The sequence below is a fragment of the Bubalus kerabau genome, chromosome 3 (assembly GCF_029407905.1).
Source record: "Bubalus kerabau isolate K-KA32 ecotype Philippines breed swamp buffalo chromosome 3, PCC_UOA_SB_1v2, whole genome shotgun sequence".
Taxonomy (NCBI): domain Eukaryota; kingdom Metazoa; phylum Chordata; class Mammalia; order Artiodactyla; family Bovidae; genus Bubalus; species Bubalus kerabau.
The window spans coordinates 156,197,649-156,213,221 of NC_073626.1; the positions used below are offsets into that span (position 1 = coordinate 156,197,649).

Here is a 15,573-nt window from a genome sequence, read left to right on the forward strand (position 1 = left end):
TGACTCTTTGCGACCCCATGAGCTGCAGCATGCCAGGCCTCGCTGGCCAACACCAACTCCCGGAGCCTACCCAAACTCATGTCCATTGAGTCAGTGATGCCATCCAACCATCTCACCCTCTGTTGTCCTCTTCTCCTCCTGCCCTCAATCTTTCTCAGCATCAGGGTCTTTTCAAATGAGTCAGCTCTTCGCATCAGGTGGCCGAAGTATTGGAGTTTCAGCTTCAACATCCCATCAGAAACCTTGAAAAAAAGAACTTATTTTCCACTGGGGAAAAAAATCTTTATTAAAAATAAAAGAAACTCTAAACCAGGCAATAAAATAAATAATCATGTGAAACAATATTCTGAATTTTGGAAACTTGGATTGCAGTGTGCAGTGGTAAAAAGAATTAAATAGCAAAAAAAGACTGATGAAATTTAAAATGTATTTGCCCTGAGATGAGACTTTTTCCCTCCCATTTGCTTATCAGGAGCAAGTGAGATTGACTGAACTTTTTAATAAGAGTTGTGTTTCCCTCTGCCTTATACTATATATCCTTTGCATTGTTTACAACCACTATGTTTCTGGTAAATGCTTGACAGTGTTTTCCACATGAATAAAATGAGGCTGGTACTTTTGCACAGAGAGCTTTGTTTGGTTAATACAGAGGAATTTAAATATCTTCTTGAGAGAGATACTTCTACAAGCAATTTTGGTTCATTTCATATGGCCTGTTCTTCTAAATCTCTGTGTTCTGCTTAATCACTGTGTTGGAGACATTGTAACTAAAGGCTCATTTGCATCAAAATAAATTCCCAGAAGGTTTGCTACTTTGATGAAATGGAATTAATTAAATATAATCTAAAGGTAGTTGGAAAAATACAGGATAAAAACTTAGTTTACATGGTACTGGGAGCATTTCTTTAAACCCTCCTTTCTAAATGGTACCCGGAACTCCTTTCTAAAGTTATTCCTCCTTCTATTAAAAAAAAAAAAATCCTGTTCCTTAGCAATTCAACCTAAAACAAAGAAATAAAGAAATAAAAAAATACTGCATGCTAAACAAATTCACAGCATACATTTTGTAGAGGCAAGGCAAGCTAACATTAATAAATGAAGCTATTTAGGCTTGATTTGCGTATTTAACTCATCTTAATTACACATGCATTCAGCAAACATTTTAAAAGCTGCAATCAATCTTTCACAGACATGGTTAGTTATTTATATGGAATAACAAAAACCAGAAACCTTGTTAATAATTATTCTGTTTCTAATTTATGTACCAGTGAGATTATTTATATAATAATAATATATTTTTCTTTAACAATTTGTAAACCTATAAAGTTAAAATGCTTTGATTTCACAAAGTTATTTTTTAAAAAGATTTGCAGAAAATGTCAATGTTACCCCAATTTTTCTGTTATATTAAGTACGTGACCCTGTTCAATTTAAAAAAGGTCTTTATTAAATTCTTAATTACTTTTTAAACTTCATGATTAAGATAGTAGCTGTTATAGAAACAAATGGTACATCTTGAGGCAGACTGTTTTGCTCAAGGTGGTTTCAACTTTAATTTGGCTCACCCTTGGACACAGTTTGCTTTCTTTTCTTTAATAGTACTTTTCATTGGTCATGTAATTGGAAATTAAAAATTCATAGGACACTATTGCACAATGTAATCCTCTTTAATTTCATTCAATTTTATGTACAGAATTTTTTTCTTAAAAATCAAGAACTATTTTACTCTAAGCAATTATTTTCTAGAAATATACACAGAAATAATGTTATGAGCAGGCTGTATTGCCATGTGAGGGGCTGGCAGGGCTGAGGGGTTGCTAGGCGCAGGGAGTGCCCTGGACAGGAAAAAGACAGTGCATAAAATTTTTTTCCATGCAATGGTCAAATGGCTGTGAAATTCAATTATTAGGGCTCCATTTCCTATAGTTCCTCTCCATGAGGATTGTTTTATAAAATAAAAAATCCTGAAAGGTTAACCCTTCTGCCTGAATTGCCTTGAAAATGCAGAGGTCATGTGAAGAAAAGAAAGTTGATGAAGGATAAATGCATTAAACTTAATACATTTCCTAGAGATGGCCTTATTGTGTGTGTGTACTAACTTGAAAAATATTTATTAAATACCTCTCATGAGCCAGCTTGTCTCTATAGTTATAATTATGAAATGATGAAGATAATAAATGTTATCCTGCTATCACAAAATTTATAATCTATGTATTGTTACTTAGCACTTCCTGTGTCTCAGGCAGCAATCTAAGCTTTTTACATGAATTAGGTTAAACCTCATAATGACACCATGATTTAGATACTCTTACTATTCCTGTTTTGCAGATGAGGAAACTGAGGCTCAGAGTCTTCCAAAGACAGTAAACTTCAAGGCCTGAGTTCAAATTCAGGCAATGTACCTCCAGATCCTGTGCTCTTAACTTCTGCATTATATGCATGTATAATATTCATCTGTTTAGATATATGCCCAACTATGAAATGTAAATGCAGCTTTTCATTTTCAGATTGCATGTTGGCTCAAAGTAAGTTTACTTTGGATTGTGTTGGTTACAGAGGCAAAAACTGGGTTAGGTCAGTCTTAGAAGAGGAGCTGTGTTGGTTACAGAGGCAAAAACTGGGTTAGGTCAGTCTTAGAAGAGGAGCTGTGTTGGTTATTGAGGCTCATTTTTTTTGTCTGTTACACAGGAGGAAGAAGGTTAATATCAGCCTTAGGAACATGTTCACTGTAGTGAATCCAGCCAGTTGGCTGGCTTTCAAATCAGGAGTCTGTTGCTGTTTGGCTTTTCAAGGAGTGTTTACTGAAATTAGTTGTCATTGATTAATTAAATAGGTTTAAAACCAGTTCTGGTTATTTACTTGTAAGCAGGAGTATGGAACCGCTACTAATTGATTGGACAGGCTCAAAACTAGTTCTGTAGTTTGTTAACATGGTTATAGAATAATCTTCTCATTTCAATTTCGTGCATATAAAACATTAGCTTACTTTATAACAAAACAATTACTATCTTGGCTTTGGCATTCTTTCCTTCTGCTGTTGTAGAATAGTGCTTCTGTTTTCTCATTTCGAAACTGGTAATCACAATAATACCATCTCATTGAGCTGTTCTGTGAAGTAAATATGGCAATGAAAGTAAAGCACTTAACACAGTGCTTTAAGTACATAATAAGCACTCAATAAATGAAAAGCTGCATTTTTGACCGGGAGTCATCAGATATCTTCATGTAGTTGTTTAAAACATTAAGAGACAGTGGCGTAGTCGATGCATAGATATGCTACTGGGTTAGAACCACGTTATGGCAAAGGAATTGAGGGAATAAAACAGGGCACATTTCATGTCATGACAGATGAGATTAAAAAAAAAAAAGAATATTGGAAAGAAGACCAAGCTATTTATCTAAAAATAAGCATATCTGGTGAGGATAGTTTTGTTTTCTTTTTTTCTCAGTAGTGATCTTCATGTAACTGATTACTTTTTCATTCAACAACTTTTATGAAATCCTACCAGAGCTGTCCTGGGCCTTGGGATGATATAGTGGTACAAAACAAGCAAGTTTCTCCTATGGGGCCTATTCTAGTGGGTGGAAAATAACAATCAAAAGGAATACAAATTCATTAACTAATTTTAGTTATCGATGAATGATACAAAAGAAACAGGATGACCTATTTGTTGGGTACCAATCTCTGCTGAAACAGTTAAACACTGGAGTCTCAGGGGCTTGACACACTAGAAGCTTAGTTCTTATTTCATAGAATGTCCTGTTAGAAGGTCCTGATCAGTAGCTTTTCTCCTTGAGGTGGTTCTGAAACCCAGACTCCTTATATTCATGCTCTGCCCTCTTCTAGAGCTCCTCTACCTTCAGCCTGCAAACAGTCAAAAACAAAGAGCTTAGAGGATTGTGTAGGGTATTTTATGGTCCAGACCTATGTTGGACTTATTTCACAATTGCCCACATTTCACTGGGCAAAACTTGGTTACAGGGCCACTCCTGACATTGTCTGGCTGAGTGTCCAAGGGGAAAGGAAAAATGGTTCCATAGAATTTTCTGCTACTCTACTGAGAGCATAGAAAGGAACCCTCACATGATGAATCTCAGTGCCCCTCCATTGCTGTCATTGTTTTTCAGTCGCTAAGCATGCCTGACTCTGTGACCCTATGGACTGTAACCTATCAGGCTCCTTTGTCTCTCACTATCTCCCAGAATTTGCTCAAATTCATGTACATTGAGTCGGTGGTGATCTCTAACCATCTCATCCTCTGTTGCCCCCTTCTCGTTTTGCCTTCGATCTTTCCCAGCATCAGGGTCTTTTCCAATGAGTCAGCTCTTTGCATCAGGTGGCCAAAGTATTGGAGCTTCAGCATCAGTCCTCCCAATGAATAGTCAGGGTTGATTTCCTTCAGGATTGACCAGCTTGATCTCCTTACAGTCTCAGGGACTCTCAAGAGTCTTTGCCAGCACCACAACTTGAAATCATCAATTCTTCAGTATTCTGCAGTGCAAAGACAGGATAAAAGACAGTTTTGCCGAGTGAAAGAAAGTAAAACCTTCACTCTTGAATATAAGCAAATCCTCTATAGACAGAAGAGGAGAAACCTGTAATGTGAACAAATGCCTCATGGGAAGATGCCCCTCAACCTCTCCAGAAGTCTCCATCTTCAGGGTTGCTATTCAGATACATTTTGAACAAGTGAAGTACTCTGCTCAGAAAGCCCTGACCATACAGAAACAGGAAAAGAATTATGGGACACAAGGCATGAGAAGGAAGAATGGTGAAGGATGTGGTCAGATAGGCAGACAGAAGCCAAACAATACAAAGCCTTTGGACCTAAGTGAAGAGTTGAAAATTTGTTCTTAGTGTGACGGTAACCGTTTGGGTGATTGTAAACAGTAGCATGGCATGATCTGACTCAGGTTTTATTGATCACTCCAGTGCCTGAGAGAGAAATGGATGAGGAGTGTGGTGAGGGTAGGAGCAAGGCGATGATCAAGGATGCCCCTGCTGTCCTCATCATCTTGGGATGTTATCCTGCAGCAGAGTGGTAACAGTGGAGAAGGGCAGAGGTGAGCAGAGTAAGGCTGTATGTTGAAGACAGAACTGATATACTGGATAAAGGGGTAGGGTGGAGGTGGAGAATGAAAGGGAGGTCTTCCAAGTCTCAGTTTTTCTTTTAACTGTGGTTTTATATTGGAGCATAGTTGATTAACAACGTTGTGTCAGTTTCGGGTGTACAGCAAAGTGATTCAGCTATACACATACCTTTCAAATTCTTTTCCCATGTAGGTCATTACAGAGTGTCAAGCAGTGTTCCCTGTGCTTTACAGTATGTCCTTGTTGGTTATCAATTCCCAGGTTTTTGATTGCTTAGGTTTTTTGTTTGTTTGGTGTTTTGAGCAACTAGTGATGCTGTTTACTTAAAAGGTAAGATTTGGCAAGGGTCAAGAGAAGCAGCTTGGAAGTAAAAAATCAAAAAGTCTGCTTTTGCATATCATGTCTAACATGCTGGATCAGACAGATCCCAGCAGAAAACAGATGAAACACGGAATGTACTCCCGTTGAATGTTTACAGAAATGGGAACAAGGTTAAGGGGCCAAGCATAGCACCCAAGGCTGGCAATAATAGAGAGCCATTACTACCCCTACAGCTGAAGGGGCCAGGGAAGGAGAGCACAGTGGACACAGTGTGAGCTCCCACCATTATAGACAACCTGCACAACACAAGCAGTGGAATTAGGCGGAGGACAGAGCCAATAAGAAAATCACAGCTGAACAGGAAGGGAGCTGAAGTGGTCATTTATCCATCTTCCATATTGTTTGGCTCTTCTGTCTCCTGCTGGCACTGTCCTCTGGCTCACTCTGAACAGAGGATGGAGGGCCTGAAAGCCCATGATGTTGTAGTTAGTAGAGATCAGGGCACAGAGCAGGGCAGTGCCACATGGGGAATGCATCTGAAGGATAAATGGAAAAAATCAGCACTCATGCTGATAAGACTCCTTCTGAGGATCTTTAAGGAGACAGATAGCTAAGGGCAGAGGTATTGAACATCATCAGTATTTCAATGGCCTATGTCACATGTACTACGAGCTAATATTTGTGTTCTTTCTTTGCACTGTAGGCACTGTACCAACATTCCCCATGCATTATCTCATGTAATTCTTAAAACAGACTTAAATGATGATAAAATGTTTTTATCATCTCATTAGACATGGGTAATGGCATTTAATCTATAGATTTGTTTTGAGAATTGCATGAGGCAACTAAAGCACAGTGAATTGAAGCAACCTATTTAATGTCGCACCACTGTTTGGTCGCACAGCAGAGCCAAGAATTAAGTCGGAGATGTTTCTGTCCCCAGGGCAAGTCAGAGAAACCATTATTGCACACAGCTTCTCTGAGAGAATCAAATGCTGGAGCAATGACATGTTATCTCATGTGGCTTTTTTTTTTTCCTTTTTTGGGGAAAACACTACCCTCTTTTTCATTTTTTTCACTTCTTTGGGGGAAAAAAAAAAAACAATTCTGACAAGAATTCATCAAAGAAGATATTCCAAATTTTAATGTCCTGATTTGGGTATTGCTTTTGATTAAGGCTGTTTGCAGACCAGAATATTAGTAACCCTCATATTCCCTATACGACAAAGAAAAAGGAGGAGATTCACTTTTATCTTGGGAACAAAGCTGGATAGAAAAGCTTTTTTAACTTTTCTTAATTCATGAAACATTTATCTTCGAGTCAGGTTTTGTTATAGCAGCACAAATGTGGTCCGTCAGCATTTCCATTATATCCCCATATTTCCAGGGCTTTTCAAGAGGGCCTTGGAGATTCAACTTTGAATTAAATCTTGGCATTCAGGGTTTGAATCAGGAAACTCCATTTTCCATACCAATTAATCAAATAGTTTAGAGGTTCTCAATTTAGAAGAGGACCAAATGTAAAATTTTTATTAACACAGAAATTATTTTAAGACAAATTTACTAATAAATACTTAGACCATATTAGCACTCATTATATAATTATAATGTTATTTAACTATATATGGTATTGTATACTCAGTTGATCAGTTGTGTATGATTCTTTGCTACCCCATGGACTGTAGACCACCAGACTCCCCTGTCCATGGGATTTCCCAGGCAAGAATACTAAAGCAGTTTGCTATTTCCTACTGAGTTCTCAAAAAAATTAACCATAAGCTCCTAAGATAATATATGAAAGCTAACTACAACATCTTATATTTGCCTTTTTGACTTTGTAAGTAATTTATTCCTACTTTGGGAATTTGGATGATTTGAAGTCCTCAGCATAATTGGCTTAATGTTATTAACAGCATCAAGATACTAAACCAGAAGAGCCTGAATAGGGGGAATCCTGAGAGGGTGCCAAAGTGTTTCAATATATTTTTATGAATTTTAAATTCATGTGGGGAAATTTTGCATTCTATAAAAAGGGATTAATAGCATGCATTAGTTCTATAAATAGATACTTGAAATTTAATGTGTTGAATTCGGTGACAATAATGAGGATTAAATAAGTTTAATTACAAAGCCTTTCCTCTTAGTTCCAAACTAGTCTGTGAATGTTCTGTGGCAGTGAGGAGGCATAATGATGACCCTGTATCTTTTAATATCTCCTTCTATAGTCTTTTCTGAAATCTCTCCTCCTTAAATAGTTTAGGATTAAGTCAACAAAATGTAGTGAATGAAAAATAGATGAAGCCTTTTGAGTACACTTACTCTCCTTCTGACTGACTTCTGTCCAGCCACAATGGCCTCTTTTCTGTTTCAGAAACATACTAGGCAGACTCCCACATTGAGGCATTTGTTCTAACTTTTTCTCCTTGGAATGCACTTCCTCCAGATGTCTTCTTGGGCAACTCCCATTACTGCCTCAGTCTTTGCTCAAACCCTGCTTTCTGAATGTGATCAAACTCTATCACTCTACTTGATAATTGGATTTGCCCTTAGATCTTCAATCCCAGAATTCATGACACCCATTACCCTACCTGACTTTTCTTCTTTCTACAGTATTTATTCTCTTCTAACATACTTAGCTTCCCTGGTGGCTCAGATGATAAAGAATCAGGCTGCAATGCTAATTGCAGGGAGACCTGGGTTCAATCCCTGGGTTGGGAAGATTCCCTGGAGGAGGGCATGGGAACCAACTCCAGTATTCTTGCCTGGAGAATCCTGATGGACAGAGGAGCCTGACAGGCTACAGTCCATGGGGTTGCAAGGAGTCAGACGTGACTGAGTGACTAAGCAACACATTCATACCTTTTTAAAATGTCTGTTCCTTCACTCTTCCCCTAGATTTTAAGGTCAATGAAGACAAGTTTCTTTGTTTTATTCATTAACATATTCTAAGAATTGTGCTGAGAATACATTAATTGCTCAAAGATATTTGTTAAATGAATGATGCATTATAAAATGAAATCTGAATTTCATCCCATAACAATAATCTGCAAACAACATTTCAGATTTAACTTTCTCTGTTCTCTGGTTCTTCTATAAGACTTGAGTTATTTCCCTAGGATAGGTAAGAATGCACTTTGAACATTGATGACACAATGAAAAGTCCTACATTTAAATCCTTTTACAATGTTTTGTTGTCCAGTTGCTAAGTCATGTCTGACTCTTTGTGACCCCATGAACTGCAGCATGCCAGCGTTCCTTGTCCTTCCCTATCTCCCAGGGTTTGTTCAAACTCAGGTCCATTGAGTCAGTGATGCTATCCAACCATTTCATCCTCTGCCACCCTCTTCTCCTTTTGCCTTCCATCTTTCCCAGAATCAAAGTCTTTTTGAATAAGTTGTCTCTTCATATCAGGTGGACAAAGTATTGGAGCGTCAGCATTAGTCCTACCAATGAATATTCAAGGCTGATTTCCTTTAGGATTGACTGGTTTGATCTCCTTGCCATCCAAGGGACTGTCAAGAGTCTTCTTCAGCACCACAGTTAGAAAGCATCAATTCTTTGGCACTCAGCCTTCTTTACGGTCTAACTCTCACATCCATACATGACTACTGGAAAAACTATAGCTTTTACTATATGGGCCTTTGCTGGCAAAGTGATGAATTTGCTTTTTTAATATGTCTAGATTTGTCCTAGCTTTCCTTCCAAAGAGCAAGCACTTTTTACTTTCATGGCTGCAGTCATCATCCACAGTTATTTTGGAGCCCAGGAAGATAAAATCTGTCACTTCCACTTTTTCCCTTTCTGTTTGCCATAAAGCAATAGGACTGGATGTCATAATCTTAGTTTTTTGAATGCTGAATTTAAAGCCAGCTTTTTTAAATCTTCTCTTTCACCCTCGTCAGGAGACTCTTTAGTTCCTCTTCACTTTCTGCCATTAGGGTATAGTGTGCTATGGGCTCATTTTTGGAAATTTTGTAGTTAGTTTCAATTAGTTTTATCTATTGTTTGGAAAAGATAAAGAAGTAGATGCAAAGCATGCTTTTCTCAAAATAAATGCTTGTTTTGTGTTAAAAATACTACTGGACATGTTTGTAACATTTTTTATACTTGTAATGATCTTAATACCAAACTCAGAATTTATGAATTAAAGTGCGATCTTGTGATTAAAAAGGAAAAAGAACCCCATACCCTGAGCAGTGATAAAAACATCCTGAAAACGAGGGCTTTCTATAAGAATTCACTACTTGGCACCATGACTTGAAAGGTATGCTAATTGCAAATGGAGTCATTTAGTGAGAATTCACTACCAGTTCAATGATAGAACTGTGAGAATACTGGAATTTCACTGTAAAATACCAATGCTGGTGATACACTCACCAGTGCAGCCATGTCTGATTCTACACGGTAGCTGACAGCAAAATTTAGCATTTTCTACCGTGAGTATGTATTGATTTTATTAATTGACTTAAACATTACTTTAAAACAAATAAGATCATTTGTTGTCTTTCCATTTCTTTTCACATATATTGAAAGGAATTTATTTGACTTGTGTTTCCGCTTTGTCTTCTTAGGGGAAATGTGAGCAGTCTCTCTACGGTCACATGCATTCCATCAATGATGCCACCTTCACTCCGAGGGTGAGTTGAGTTCTTCCACTAAGTTATTTTACAGCTTTATTATTCAAATTCATTTTAATGAAAAAAAGTGCCAGAGAAAAATGGCAGGTTAACAGGGTGAGAGGAGAGAACAAATTTGTAAATTGATTACAGCAATGAAAACAATGTACACATAATATAGAATTAAAGAAGTTTAAAACACACTTTACAGTGGTAAGTAGAGGGGAATCTTCTATTGTACTTAATTCTACTTAAACACATGTTTCAAGGCTTTCTGTCTAGCATGGCCTTCAAGAAAGTAAGTAGAATATAAGCTTGTAAATTTTAGTGTAAGAACATAAACTAAAGAAAATGATTGACAGGATAGTCAAGAATAGAAAATGTTAAAGAAATGGGGCCTTTCCTCAGGGTAGAATAGAGCAACCTTGATTTAACAGTTTTTCAGTTTCTTATGAAAAAGTTTCAAATATGTCTTTCTTTATATAAACTGATGACATAGCAAAAATATTTATCTACAGTTTGAGTTATGTAGAGATCGGGATGATTTTGCCAGTGATGAAGATTGTTAAACATGGCTTTGAGTTTCTGTGCTAATTGGGATTGTCTCTAAAAGGGCTTCCTTGGTGGCTCAGTACAGAATCCACCTGCAATACAGGAGACCCAGGTTCAATCCCTGAGTCAGGAAGATCCCTTGGAGAAGGGAATGGCTATGCACTCCAGTATTTTTGCCTGGAGAACTCCATGGACAAGAGGAGCCTGCCAGGTTACAGTCCATGGGCTCAGAAAGAGTCAAACACAACACTTTCACTTTCACTAAAAGAGTTCAGATGGTAATCATGGAAGGATGATTTTAAGTTTGTACCTTCTCAAATGAAAGCACTTTGACTAGATAGATGACTTCTCAAGCCCCTTCAAACTATATGATTTAATTATATCTAACATTTTAATTTGACTCTCAGTTCCCAGTAGAGTGTAAATCTTAGTTCCATATTCCTCTTTCTTTTCCAATTAGCTAAAAATGAAATCTGATAGATTACCTACACCCAACCTCAAAATGATAGCATAGTCAAAATTCCATTACTATCATGCTGGTATTATTCTTTTAGAGAGAGAAGAGTGTTCACTAAAAATAATTCACTAAAAATAATTTCTGCTAACGGAATGTTGTATACTTCAAGTGAAATTGTGCTGGGGTCACCAGCCCTGGAATATTCATGATTGGCTCAACTAAAATTAAATTTTAACAAATTTGTTTTAGTAAAGAATTTCCATTTAATTGACTCTCTTGAGTCAATATATTATAAATTAGTTCTAAATACCAAGTGAAATTTTATTTCTAGCAGAGTATATAGCCATTTAAGAACTGTAGACACACATGATAGGATATTTATGCTAAAAAATCTATTAAGTGGCTTAAAGCTTCACATACCCTAGGAAAATTAAATGGAAGCTAAAATGTAGTAAAGTAATATTTTGTAAGTCAAGCATTTATTTTGGCAAGTAGTCTTATAGCTGGAAAGTTCACACCATTTAACAATCCTAAATAGTACAATTAATAAATATGGAAATACCTAAATTAGATTTATTCACTCAGCAATCAAGGGACACATACATTAATTATGTGTATTTCAAAAGCAAGATAATGAATATGAGGTCCAGGTGCCCAATATCAAAGTGACTGACCAAAGTGACTGTCCAATATCAAAGTGTTATTGTTTACACACTTTGTTCATACCAAAGGGCCTATTACAACACTGTTCCAAATCACCGTTCCCAAAGCCTCATTGAATTCTTCCATTAATTTATCTCTTCCTTGCTATAAGTATTTAACTACTGTTAAGGAAATGCTGTTTTATTTTGATGAATGACACTCTTAAGTGAAATTTTCAGTCATTTATGTCAACTGTTTTGAAAACTGTCATATTTCACATACCTGTTAGGGAGTGTCAGGAGGATGAAGGCAGCAGTAACCAAAAGAGTGCAACGACTTTCAGGATTTCTGAAGGAAATGGCATTGTGACACAGTTCACATTCAAACTCTCAAAGTTGTGATCATAAATGCATTATATGGTACATATATAGCAGGCAGAGAATTGTGTAGTATCAGGTCTGTCTGATAATTGTTTGATGCCTTAGGGATATGCATTCAAGTTACATTACCAGTTAAAATGCACTTAGCTATTTACATAAACACAATTTTTGGAAAATTCTTTAATTTTAGATTTGTAAGCAGAAATCAAAAATGTAAAACTCATTGAGATCCAGCTAGCCACCAAGAATCATAGAAACAAATATACAATATCAGTATGGATGCATGGTTCTATATAAAAGTATATAAATTAAGATTTATTTCTGTGTTATAGGACTAGGGCCCCAGTGTCTTCATCTCTGACTGATTTTTCTATTGGAGATAGATTTTTATCTAAAACCTCTTTTTAAAGTAATCTGCTAATGAAACATTTTAAGGACCTATGAAAGCTTTTTACTAAGTCAGTTTTGTAAAGCAAAACCAATTTTTTAAAATTGATTGTAATTACCATGATAATAGACACAGACAACTCAATATAAGTAATTTTTTAATTGTAGAAATATATAGCAAGAAAATGAATAGGGGATCCCTATCAGAGTGTCCCCTGCCTTTAAATTTTTAGAAAATTGACCTATAGTCTGCCTAGGGTGGAGATTCCATCAGGCCTTCTAAGAACTTTTCTTGATCCTCTTCTAGAGTGATGTTATGGTCAGGTGAGTGTCCTTATATTTCTGTGGGTATTTCCAACTGTTCTGAGAGATACATAGCCAGGATGGCTGTGCTATGCCTGCCTGGAAAAGTCAGATGAACACTGTAAATCAACTCTATTAGAATACCAGTACATCCTTCCGTGAGACTGTTTACCTCCGTCTTGCACATTCAAGCTAGGAATTTAGTCTCAACACATTGATTGTTGGAACAAAGCTGAAAGGCTCTGTAGAGTCAAAGGTAATTCTAATAGTTCTAGAATTCTAATCAGCTCATAAAAGAAGAAGTTTCACACAACCTTAAGTTCTATTCTCACTTATTTTAATTAACCTATTGCTTTATTCAAATATTGTTATATTGATTATTTTAATTTAGTAGTATATACTTTAATTATATAAAATGTGGATATTTTTATTTTGAAATGAATGACATATAGCCTTAATAGATGGCTATTCAAGTTCTGACTTGTTTTTCGTCTACAATTCCATGGAAACTGCCTGCTGTGAATAAGAGTGATGGAAGGTGAAGTCTGTCAGTTTCACTCTGCAGCAGTTTGGAGTTTTAAATAAGTAAGACAGAAAGGGATTTAATAGGACTTTGCAGCAATGTAGATTCCTACCCCATCTGTTGGCCTTGAGTCATGTAGAGGACAAGAGAAATAATTTCTTGCTTTAGAGAACTTGAAGAAAAGTGATGGTTGTGAGTAATGATTCAGGTCACAATTTAAGCCGAGAAGGTGAAGGAAGTGTTTAGAACAGAAAGTGGCATTGCAGGGGAATTGGTTGATCATATATATGGATCATTAGAGGATGCTGTAGAAGGGTATGTGAGAGCTAGGAGAGGTAATAGGATCAAATTAAGGGACAAACACAGATCTTTGCAGATAAGTGTCTAAGTAAGTAATAAGGGAAAAAATGCTGATGTGGGCATCTATCAATAACATTCATTTACATTTTGCATGTCAAAATGCCCATAGAATCAAAATGACTATCAGAAGGAAAATATCAAAAAGCCAGTACTCATAAAATATGGTAGTATTGAAAAAAGATGAAGTCCTCTCTGCATTCTCTGTGCCTAGGTATCTTCCTGTACTTCTTCCGTATGTATCAGAGGCTGTGGATTCAGGTTGGATGATAAGGAGTTGCTCCAGAAAATGTGGGCTGCCAGCTTTAGCTGAAAGCTCACTGAGGAATAATTGGACTTTCAGAATTAAGTCATGAACCACATTAGATATTTTATTTTTTTATTTAAATTTATTTATTTTAATTGGATGCTAATTTCTTTACAATATTGTATTGGTTTTGCCATACATCAACATGAATCCACCACGGGTGTACATGTGTTCCCAATCCTGAACTCCCCTCCCACCTCCCTCCCCACACCATCCCTCTGGGTCATCCCAGTGCACCAGCCCCAACCTTCCTGTATCCTGCATCGAACCTGGACTGGCGATTCGTTTCTTATATGATATTCAGTTCAGTTCAGTTCAGTTGCTCAGTCGTGTCCAACTCTCTGCGACCCCATGAATCACAGCACGCCAGACCTCCCTGTCCATCACCAACTCCCGGAGTTCACTCAGACTCATGTCCATCGAGTCAGTGATGCCATCCAGCCATCTCATCCTCTGTCATCCCTTTCTCCTCCTGCCCCCAATCCCTCCCAGCATCAGAGTCTTTTCCAATGAGTCAACTCTTGGCATGAGGTGGCCAAAGTACTGGAGTTTCAGCTTTAGCATCATTCCTTCCAAAGACATCCCAGGGCTGATCTCCTTCAGAATGGACTGGTTGGATCTCCTTGCAGTCCAAGGGACTCTCAAGAGTCTTCTCCAACACCACAGTTCAAAAGCATCAATTCTTCGGTGCTCAGCCTTCTTCACAGTCCAACTCTCACATCCATACATGACCACAGGAAAAACCATAGCCTTGCCTAGACGGACCTTCAATGCCATTCTCCCAAATCATCCCCCACCCCCCACAGAGTCCAAAAGACTGTTCTATACATCTGTGTTTCTTTTTCTGTCTCGCATACAGGGTTATCCTTACCATCTTTCTAAATTCCATATATATGCATTAGAATTGAAAGAGACACGTGTACCCCAATGTTCATCGCAGCACTGTTTATAATAGCCAGGACATGGAAACAACCTAGATGTCCATCAGCAGACGAATGGATAAGAAAGCTGTGGTACATATACACAATGGAGTATTACTCAATCATTGAAAAAGAATACATTTGAATCAGTTCTAATGAGGTGGATGAAACTAGAGCCAATTATAGAGAGTGAAGTAAGCCAGAAAGAAAAACAACCAATACATTATACTAACGCATTAGATATTTTAAAATCAAAATATGCTGTAATCCCACTGAAATCCTAAGACAGATTCGTTGCTGTGATTCACTGCTGAGAACCTCCTAGTCACCTTACTTCTCTGAAGACTATAATTCCTGAGTTATTGTCTATCTTTACATATATGGCTCATGAAGTACTTTGACACTTACTTCCTTGACCAGTTTTCCTCAAACACCTTTTTCCTCCTCAGCTACTTACTCTTGAAGTCAAACGCTGAACACTTTGTCCTTAATTGTAATTGCATCGTTTTCAAATCTTCAGTTCCAAGCATTGCTTTTCTAAAGATACCAGTCCGTCTTCCAGCTCTTAAGTAAAGCCAGTATGGTGCTTCCACTTCATTGAGAGCTCTTATTAGCTAAAATCTTACTCACATCTTATCACCCTTCTGCCTTCACTTATTGTACCCCAGCTTGGGTACCTCAGTTATCATTCTAGCCATTCTACTGCAAAGAACTTA

At 37.2% G+C, this 15,573-nt stretch overlaps 1 protein-coding gene and 1 long non-coding RNA gene across 3 annotated transcripts in view; one reads left to right on the plus strand and one right to left on the minus strand.

The window, feature by feature from the left end:
* LOC129646728 (sperm-associated antigen 16 protein-like) overlaps positions 1–15,573 on the plus strand; it is a 540,055-nt gene that overhangs the window by 293,542 nt on the left and 230,940 nt on the right. For both annotated transcript variants that reach the window (XM_055573380.1, XM_055573381.1), the window contains exon 5: positions 9,985–10,050. In XM_055573380.1, the coding sequence (XP_055429355.1) occupies positions 9,985–10,050 (66 nt within the window). The remainder of the gene's footprint in view (positions 1–9,984; positions 10,051–15,573) is intronic.
* LOC129646731 (uncharacterized) lies at positions 3,682–7,828 on the minus strand. The gene is made up of 3 exons (XR_008712147.1): positions 7,733–7,828; positions 4,225–4,492; positions 3,682–3,865 (listed from the first exon to the last, which is right to left on the minus strand). It is a non-coding gene; the product is annotated as an uncharacterized LOC129646731 (long non-coding RNA).